The 9,301-nt window shown below is 50.0% G+C and overlaps 1 protein-coding gene across 5 annotated transcripts in view; it reads left to right on the top strand.

Annotated features, from left to right (window-relative positions):
- Positions 1–281: 281 nt before the first annotated feature.
- Positions 282–9,301, top strand: part of ULK1 (unc-51 like autophagy activating kinase 1) — a 78,655-nt gene continuing 69,635 nt past the window's right edge. For 3 of the 5 annotated variants that reach the window (XM_032127638.1, XM_032127639.1, XM_032127636.1), the window contains exons 1-4: positions 1,425–1,798; positions 1,938–2,147; positions 2,967–3,059; positions 3,156–3,197. In XM_032127638.1, the coding sequence (XP_031983529.1) occupies positions 1,745–1,798; positions 1,938–2,147; positions 2,967–3,059; positions 3,156–3,197 (399 nt within the window). In that variant the 5' untranslated portion in view covers positions 1,425–1,744. Of the gene's footprint in view, positions 654–1,424; positions 1,799–1,937; positions 2,148–2,966; positions 3,060–3,155; positions 3,198–9,301 lie in introns of those variants that run through there. The other 2 variants (XM_032127637.1, XM_032127640.1) reach the window with 2 other exon arrangements.

Here is a 9,301-nt window from a genome sequence, read left to right as displayed (position 1 = left end):
TTCTGCCGAGAATGGTGATAACTTCAGCCACCCAGTGTCACGACACCGAGCACGCTCTGTGCTGGGTGTCTGCGGAGCCGCTGGCATCACCCAGGCAGCGCGTGTTTGGAATTGCAGTGCTGGCACAGGTCGATACACAGGTCGATACCGTGCAGTTGTGTAAAAACCAAATTTCAGACTGAGCGCGTGAGCGGCAGTGCTGCCCACGAGGCACGTTGTTTTCTCTGCAATTGGAATATGACGTCGTGATAAGTTTACAAACAGGAGCGACTGCGCAAGTGGTGTGGACGCTACCAGGGCTGGTGGGTTTGAGCAGCCTGGAGCAGAGGATGGGGCAAATGTGCGAGAGGTGCCTGCCACGGAGGGAATGACCTGTGAGCCCACACCCACGGGGCAGAGCTTGTGGGTCACTGTGCAGCAAGAGACTGGTGATGGACAAACTGCTCACCAGGCTCAAGCCAGGAAAGGTTTCTTATCGCAACATTGATTCCATGCCCAGCTTTGGAGCAGGACACTGAGAAGTGTGCATCAGAGGAGAGCTCCATGGAGGCACCCTCAGGGACTTCTGGAGGCCCAGTTGGCTCCCCACAGAGGAGCCGTGGTCCGCTGGCACAGAAGCGTGTGGAGAAGGGCCAGAGCCTGTGGAGGAGGAGGTGGGCTATGCTGGGGGAAAGGAAGGGGGGCTGGAGGTGCTGGGACCAGGTCCACTTGGACACTTTGGAGCTCCTGGGGTGAACTTGACCTGAACAGACCCATTTGTTTAGTTGCTGGAAACATCACTTGGTCTGTTCAGCCGGGAGGAGATGGACAGGAGACCTTATTGTGGTGTACAACTTTGGGGTTGTGAAGGGAAATGAAAGGGCAGGCACTGATCTCTGCTCTGTGGTGACCAGTGACAGAACCCCAGGGGATGGCCTAAAGCTGTGTCAGGGGAGTTCAGATTGGATATTAGGACAATGTTCTTTCCTAGAGGGTGGCTGGGCACTGGAACAGGCTGTCCAGAGAAGTGGTGACAACCGAGCCTGACAGAGTTCAAGAAGCATTTGGACAATGCTCTCAGGCATGTGCTGGGATTCCTGGGGCTGTGCTGTGCAGGGCCAGGAGCCGCACTTCGATATCGTTGTGTGTCCCTTCCAACTCAGAACATCCCATGATTCTGTGACTTCCCAAAGGCTCGGGCGGGTGGTTGGCAGGAGCCCTCCCGGCCCAGCCTCGGCCAGCGGCGCGGGGGCAGCGGGAGCGCGGCGCTGACTCAGGCGGGCGGCAGGCGGCGCCTTTAAATGTGCCGGGCCCGGCCGCTCCGCCTCAGGTACCGTCGCCGCCGCCGCCGCCGCTCTGCCTGCCCGCCTGCCGCCTCCCCCGCCGCGCACCGCGCCTGCGCCGCCCGGCGCGCCCGCTCCGCTCCGCACAGCTTTGTCCGGGCCCGGCCGAGCGAGCGGCGGCTCCCGCGGCGCGACCCCGGCCCCGCGACCCCGGCCCCGCCAGCGCACACAGCCGGGGGCGCGGGCAGCCCTTAAGGTGGATCTCGGTTAAGGTGGAGCGCTGCCGTGAGGCGGACCGGGCGTTAAGGTGGATCGCGCTTAAGGTGGACTCTCGGCGAAGCCGCGCCTGCCGGCGGGGGGGCCGGGGTTCGGCATGGGGAGCCCCGCCTGAAGCGGGGCCCGAGGAGCCGCGCCGGCCCGGCCGGAGGAGGAGATGGGGGAGGCCCGCTACTGAGGAGCCAGCTTCGCCCCGGCCGCTGACAATGCCCGGCTCCCGGCCGCTCGGCAGGAAGAGGCAGCCCATGGACGAGGGCGAGGTGGGCAGCGCAGCCCGGCATGGAGCTGCCGGGGCCGGCGGGAGCGGGGCTGCTCTGGCTCCCGACCGCTCGGGGGGGGGCGGTGGCGGGGGTTGTCCCCGTCGTGTTTGGATTGGGAGAGGTTTAATTTTCTTTAAAGGCAGCTCCTTCATCACCGCCATCCTCCTCCTCCTCCTCCTCCTCCTCGTCCCTTTGCAGCTCTGAAGCCGTCCCGGCCGCAGCCTCCCCGCCGGCCCCCGGGATCCCCCGGCGCAGCGCCATGGAGACGGTGGGAAAGTTTGAGTTCAGTAGGAAGGACCTGATCGGGCACGGAGCCTTCGCCGTCGTCTTCAAAGGCAGGCACAAAGAGGTGAGAATCCCTGCTTCCCCCCCCCCCCCCGCCCCCCCCCGGGCCGCTTCTGATTTTCATGTATTTATTTATTTACTGGTTTGGGCCGAGCTGGGGGCAGCGCGCCCCGGTCACTGCATCCCCGCCGGTTGCGGCGGCTGTTGCCAGCCTGGGCATCGCCTCGGGCTCGGGGTGCTTATTGTTATTTATTATTGTTCTCCTTGGAGTTTCTTCGGGAGCAGGCGTGTGTCCCGGCAGGAGCCGGGCAGGTGGCTTCACCTTGGGGCTGGGAGGCCGTCAGCTGCCTGTGGGGTGCCCACAGATCCACCCAAAACCCGTCCTCACCTCCAAAACAAGGGAGAAAAAAATCCACACGCTGTCTATGAAAGGAGCTCTTTAGTTTGGTTGGGATTTTTTTTTTTTGGTGTATGTCTGTGAAGTCTTCTCCACCTAATTTTTCCAGGAGGAGGAGAAATCTCTTACTGATAAATAAAAGGAAACCAATTCGGCAGTGGATTTTCCATCATTAGTGCTTGGGATAAGCCACGGCTCCCACAGTGCATTTATTTCTAGTGATTAAATAAGAGGATAATCATTGTATAAAGTAGTAACAAAAACCCAAACCTTGGGCTTTTCTCCTTGGCCTGACAGGCATAATTCAGGAAAGGGCAAGTCTGAACAAGTAAGGGGAAGGCATTAGGATGTGAAGTGAGAGGCCTTTACCGGTGCTGCAAGACACTTCTTTCAGTAGTATTTGTAATCTGTTAAGAGGCGGCTTATCCTAATGTGAATGAACAGTGAAATTTACATTTATTTTGTATTACATATGCACTGTTTCAGAAACCTGAGCTGGAAGTAGCTGTGAAATGTATTAACAAGAAGAACCTTGCAAAGTCACAAACTCTGCTGGGCAAGGAAATAAAAATTCTTAAGGTAAAGGCAGACTGACTCGTTTTCTTCAGTCTTTGTTCTATATGCCCTTTGTTGTTCCTATCTTATGGTTTTTTTTTTTTTTTTTACTTGTTCTAGGAATTGAAACATGAAAACATTGTTGCCTTGTATGACTTCCAGGTAATTACATTCAATTATCTCAAAGCATTCTAAATTTGGAAAAGGTTAAATGGAGTTTGTGAAATTTCAGTTTTTAACAAATGTTTGTATTCAGATGTGAACTCTGGGGGGAAAAAAGTCTTCTGATAAGTTAGGGAAAGATAAACAAACACAGCAGATCATGTGTTAGTTGTTGGCTGGACCACACAACTCATGTGCAGTTGGGAGTTGGGGTGGGTGTTTCTCTTCCAGGATGTTACACAGTGAAATGCAGGGTGGTGAATATGTCTATGCTGGAAGCTCTTAAGTTCTCAAAATGTTAGAAATAAAATGAATAGTAGTTATTTTTGGCGTGCCCACCTTTTTATTTTCTTTTTCTGGTCTGGATACCCTCCCTGAGAAAATTTCTTTTTCCTAGGCCGTGTAAAAATAGTGTGAGCATGACTTTGTAGCATATGATTGTCTTCAGCTCCAGAGGATTTTAATTTGCATTTTTCTGTTGTCCTTGTGGCCGTCACTAAGTGTTAAAAATTGCAGCAGACATTTTCAGATTACTGTGGTTTCCCACAGTTGCTTTTTCCTTCAAAGTCAGCGCTGAAGATCTAGAGGGGCTTGTGAAACGCAAATTATCCAACGAGTGGTTTTTTGGGTTTTTTTTTGCTTTGATTATTTAGTTAAATCCTGCTGGGTAACGGGGCAAGTTTTCTTTGCCATTCGTGATGCTTTTTAAAAAATAACGCCGCAGGATGCAAAGCCCAGGATGGAACGCCTGTGCTGGGGGATGAGGGGCTGTGGTCCAGCCCGTGCCACGCGCAGGGCGAGTGACCGCTGCGTGATCGCTGCGTGACCGCGGCGCGGCCGGACCCTCGGCTGGCCCTGGCGTGGCTTATCGGGAGTGTCCTGCCCTGTCGCTGATATCACGCGTCCCGCAGGCCACCGTGTTTGTTGACATTTCCTCCTTCTCCCGTGGATTGGCTCCGGTGGCCTCCACGTCACCCCCGCAGTGAGTCCCAGCCCTGGTAGCGCGGTGCCTGTCAGCGGTGCCTGCTGGGTGCTGTAGTCTGCCGGTGTCACCCTGTGTTCTGCAGTCCCCTGCCCTGGCACACCCCTGGGTCCCTCCCTGCGGGACCAGGGGACTCTGGAGAGGTGCCTTGGAGAGTGTTTAATGCCTGGCGTTGTTTTGGCAAGAGGGGGATGTCAGGCTGCTCTGGCGGGGAGCAGGATTGCTGCTTGGGAATATCCTGTGGATAGCTGTGCATTGCTGCTGAGCCAGCCTTCAGTGCTGATCGGGCAAAGCAGTGGCTACCTTTGGGCTGATGAGTGTTGCAGAGTGATGGGAAAGCTTCCTATGGGCACAGGCCACTTGGGGCATTACATTTCATGGTTTGGTTTTTTTTTCATTCTCTGTACCTTCTAAATTTACTTAATAACTTTTCACTTGAGAGAGTGAGTGGCTGCTCCTGTGCTTTATAGTTTGCATTTGTATGAAGCATTTATGCTGCTGGGTTTACTTACTGAGATCTTTCAAAACTTGTGTTAGATTCCTCTCCCTGCTTCAAATTACTGCTGAGTAGGAAGCAACTCAAAGACATTTCTGCAAAAGGAGCAATTTCATCACTGTTACAATTACAGCAATATGTTTTTCTCTTTTTGTGATGAGCTTTATTAAATTCTGTGTTTAGCAGTTTGGTGAGATTTTAGCTAGAAGCTGTGTAAGATACTACAAAGCAGGAACCTGAGATGGTCCCGGGCTCAAGGCATGCCCCGGTTTATATTTAGTTACTAGCTTTGTCACAGAGTCCTTGTATAACCTGGGTAATTTGATTTCTCAGAGAAAATGAGGTTATTTAGGAGGCATTGGGTGTGGACTCTCCGCTGGTGTGAGGTGATCTGTCACCAGACAGTCTGATGTCTGAATGTTTGGCCTTGCTCTGTGTCTGCTTAGGAGTTGTGTGAGAGTAAATTAATCTGCAAAGGTAAAAGTGCAGGTCTGTGGAAGGCTGGCTTCTGTCCACCTTTCCTTACTTTGTGGAAAAGACTACTACTTACTCACATTGCTGCCCTGATACCAGATCAGTAGCTTCATTCATAGCTGCATGTGTATTTATCTTCAAAAATACCGTATTTGCAGTTACTTGAACCCTTACTTGTGGGCTTTCTAAAACAGAAGATGTTTATTCTTGTATTACAGCATAGAGCAAAAGGAAAAAAATACTTCCTGTAAAACTTATTGTTGCCCTGTAGCTTTGTCTGTCATTGCATTTTGTGTCCTGCCTTCCTCTGCACTGCCTGTCAACAGTGACTCTAACTTTTACTCGTGTGCTTCTTACACACAAGGAAATGGTTACCAAAACCACAGTGGCTGTAAGCAAATGATTACACCCAATGATGCTTTCATTTGCCTTTTCCTGGTTAAAAACTCATGTTAGCCAGACCTCTCACAACATGAGATTTTTGATGCAAGGCTAGATTTGCTGCAGACAAACACTTTTGCAGTACTGATGTTTAGTGCTGACAAGGAGCTCTCACCCTGGCACCCTTAATTTACCCTTCAAATCCAGGAAAATTGCTGTGTTCCTTCTCATTTCACAGATCTTTGTGATATTGGTTCATAAATAATGACAAAATAAGAAGCTTCCTAGGAATAAATGATTCTAGTGAATGTTTGATGCATAAAAGTGCAGTGGCTGGACTTTTATAGATCCCCTTGCTGGAGTCCTAAGAACAGCAAGGGTATGAGAATGGCTCACAAAATGAAATATGCATATGCCCATTATTATGTGCTCACATATTAATGAGAGGTGCTGTTAATAGTTTAGGAGCCTAATGCAAGAACCCCTGCTCAAAAAGAGGATAAATCTTACTGTATCACATTTCTGAAAGTGCTGTCTATTTAGTGTCTGTATGGAGTTGTGATGTGGGTTTTTCCTAGGCACAGGAGATGTTTGGCAGACAGTAAAAGCTGTATTCCACCATGTGTGGGGTGTATTAGTTGCTACTGAGCACTACCTGACCCCCTCAGCTGGCTTGCAGAGGGGCTGGAGCTGGGGTCCCCAGTCTGCAGCAGTCGAGGGGAGTACAGCACTCCAGAGGGACTTCTGGGTACTCTGAAAACAGCCAAATGAGCTCTTGTTCCTTAAGGTGGAAATTAATAACAACAAATCATGGTTTCTGCCAAAGGAGGACTTGGTATGGAAATGAGGTTTCTTGGAAGACGGGTCTCCATGAGTCTGAGGATCAGCTCAGCTCTTCATGCTCATTGATAAGGAAAGCTTAGCACATGTGGTCTGGTGTAGGGGGCTTGCTTTGGTTTCCTTTGTGTCTCAGGACATTAAATCTGTGATAAGAGACCACTTGATTATGTGAGGAGATTCAGTGGTAGGAAGGGAACCCTTGAATTTGTCAGATCCTGGGAGCACTGTGTGCCAGAAAACTTCTTCCAGCACTAGGAAGAAGTTCCTACAAATGTAGCTAAGGTCTTTGGGCAGTGGGAGATTCTGGGTGTCTTTCCCTGCCTGTTCTGTGCCAGCTGCCCCAGGCTGAATAGGTGTCAGCTGAAGATCTCATATGTGGCTGTGTTGGTGCTAGGGCAGAAAAATCTGTTAAATCTGGACTATCATGCTTTGAATATTAGAAAGCATTTTCCTGCATGAAATAGGAAGAAGGATTATTTTACTGACACGTTTTCCCTAGCTGTGTGCTGTGAGCTGAACTTACTTCTTAAAGCAGCCTGGCTATGATTTGATAGGCTTGAGTGGATATCAGGTGGCTTTTGTGTTGGATTTTTTTCCCCCCCAATTTCTGCATGGGTGGGATGGACTGGTTGCAGCAACACAGCTGTTAAGGTCACACAAGGCACTGTGCTGTGACGTTTCTGGCTCAGCCTATGTTACCTGAGGGTCTGCTTTCTACAGTTTGGTGACAAGTTGGCCTGTTATACTCACCAGTTTGGGATGAGCTGAGACAAATGCTTAACTCAGTCATGTAGTACAGACTCACCAAAAATATTTCTGCAGTGATGACTCTATCACCTGGAGACAAAGAACACAGAGTCCTTGCAGTGCAGTTTTTCTTGTGCGTATGGATTAAGGCATGGGTGGCAGAACAAACACTTCTCAGCTTAGTGATCAGTCAGTCACCCTGGACTGGTCTTGAGAGCCAGGTAATAACAGCCTTGTTGTGTTGCTGCTGTGTAGAAAGTCCTTGTGATCAATAGAGCCGTGGCTGCTGGGCTGTGATGTTGTGCTGTGCTGGCTGCACCATCACCCTTTATCTGACACAGAGCCCTTAGATGCTACTCTGCATCTTGTGTACGTGCCTCCCGCTGTCCCCCAGGACCCCTGGAGTTCCATGGACAGCAGTGTCCTTCCGTGTGCCCTCCAGCACCGCTCACCTCTCCAGCACTGCACTGATGAGCGTGATGCTGGATGAATCAGTGCTGCTGCAGGGTCACCTCATGCCTTGCCACCTCTCGTGCCACCTCATGCAGGATCTTCTGTTCCTCAGGCACTGCTGTTTACATGCCCTGTCTCGGGAGACAGGGCTCCACTGAGGCACTTGGAATGACTAAAGAGGCACTCTGTGTCTGGGAGATCGCTCTCCTGAGGTCAGGCTGCCTGCTTAAATTCTGTTTTAATTCCATCCCCAAGCGAAGCTGGCAGGTTGCCTGGTGAGTGGGTGTAAAGTGCAGCTCTCTGAACTGCCAAGCAATCCTCTTTCTGTTTGTGCTGCGGACAAGAATGGGATGTCTGCTATCCTGCTCCGTCAGCATCCTCACATCTGTTGAAGGGAATCACTCTTACTGAAGATTGGATCTGGCTTAATTTAGAGCTAGAAGGGGAAAGGATGAAAACCCAGCCACCCTCTGCCAGTAGTTTTGTAGGGTAATGCTTGAGAGTTTACTGGACCAGCATGGCCATAGTTGTGGAGAGTTGAAAGTTCTGTAGTGTCAAACTTTTATTTAATGCTGGCTTCCCCAGCCAAGTATCCCACTGTGCAGGTCACAGAAACATCCAGCAAATGTTGACCACTAAATATAGACCTCAGTCATGGGCTTTTTTTAGAGGGAGTTGTCTTGCTGCATTTCTGAAGTTCTGGTCACTGTTTTACTCATGCTGTGTGTAAAGCACATACCTGTGTTCCTCTCACATGATTAAGGTGTCATGGAAGAGCCGGCGATGTGGTGGTTAATGGCCACCAAAGCTCTTGTGGAAGGCAGCATTACTCAGACTGTAATGACAGATTAAGGAATGTTTCCCAGGAGTAATTGGAAACTGGAAGGCTGTTGTGTTCGCAGTTTGATAGCAAAGCTCTGGTAGCTGCTGTTTGTGCTGCTGCTCTTGAAGCTGCACCAGTGTTTCCACCATGACAATTTCCACCGTGTAAATCTTTATGATGACTGAACACATTTGGAGTGAGCAAAGCAAGGGAGGTGAAGATTTGGATGATGGATGGGAAGAGGTGTGTCCTAATCAGTGGCTGAGTGGGATTGAATTTGGTGGAAAACCACTGTTTGAATTTATTTAAAATACTTATAGGCTCAAACCAGAGCCTAATTAAAATATTTAATTTTGTGGCTGGATGGAAGTTGCCCCTGAACTGTGGAACTGCAGTAAAGCTGTGTGTCTCAAAAGCTCATCTTAGTGCTCAAGCTTCTGTAGAGAATTGAGGGTACAGTTCACTTTTGTGTGTCTTTCCTTTTCCTCTGGCATAAAAGTCACCTGCCTTCCCACCTGTTGATACCAACTGAAAAGCTTTGCACAGCAGGCAGACTGGCAAGCAGAGGGTTGGTGCTGGTGCTAGGAATCCAAGCTGGATGGCTCTGGTTTGCTTTGACAAAACACCTGGAGAAGCTGGTCTTTGGAAGGGGATGTGGGTCTTCCATGAGGCAAACTGCCTCCATCCCAGAAGTGAGATACAGTGGGAATGAGAAGCACAGGGGTGGTCAGCAGAGGTGTTGGTCTTTGCAAAGGCAAGGAGAGGTTTTTGGTTTGGTTTTGTTTTCAGGATAAGTATATATGGTTTTGCTTGATGTTTTTTGTTGGCTGAGTGGTGTTTTGTTTTTTTTTTTCCTGCTGTTACTTACGGAATAGCAAATGGCAAACTTGGTGGAAAATGAACATGAA

Source organism: Corvus moneduloides, chromosome 18 (genome assembly GCF_009650955.1).
Source record: "Corvus moneduloides isolate bCorMon1 chromosome 18, bCorMon1.pri, whole genome shotgun sequence".
Lineage (NCBI taxonomy): Eukaryota > Metazoa > Chordata > Aves > Passeriformes > Corvidae > Corvus > Corvus moneduloides.
Note: the sequence above shows the minus strand (reverse complement) of the source record. Positions and strands in the feature narration are given on the sequence as shown.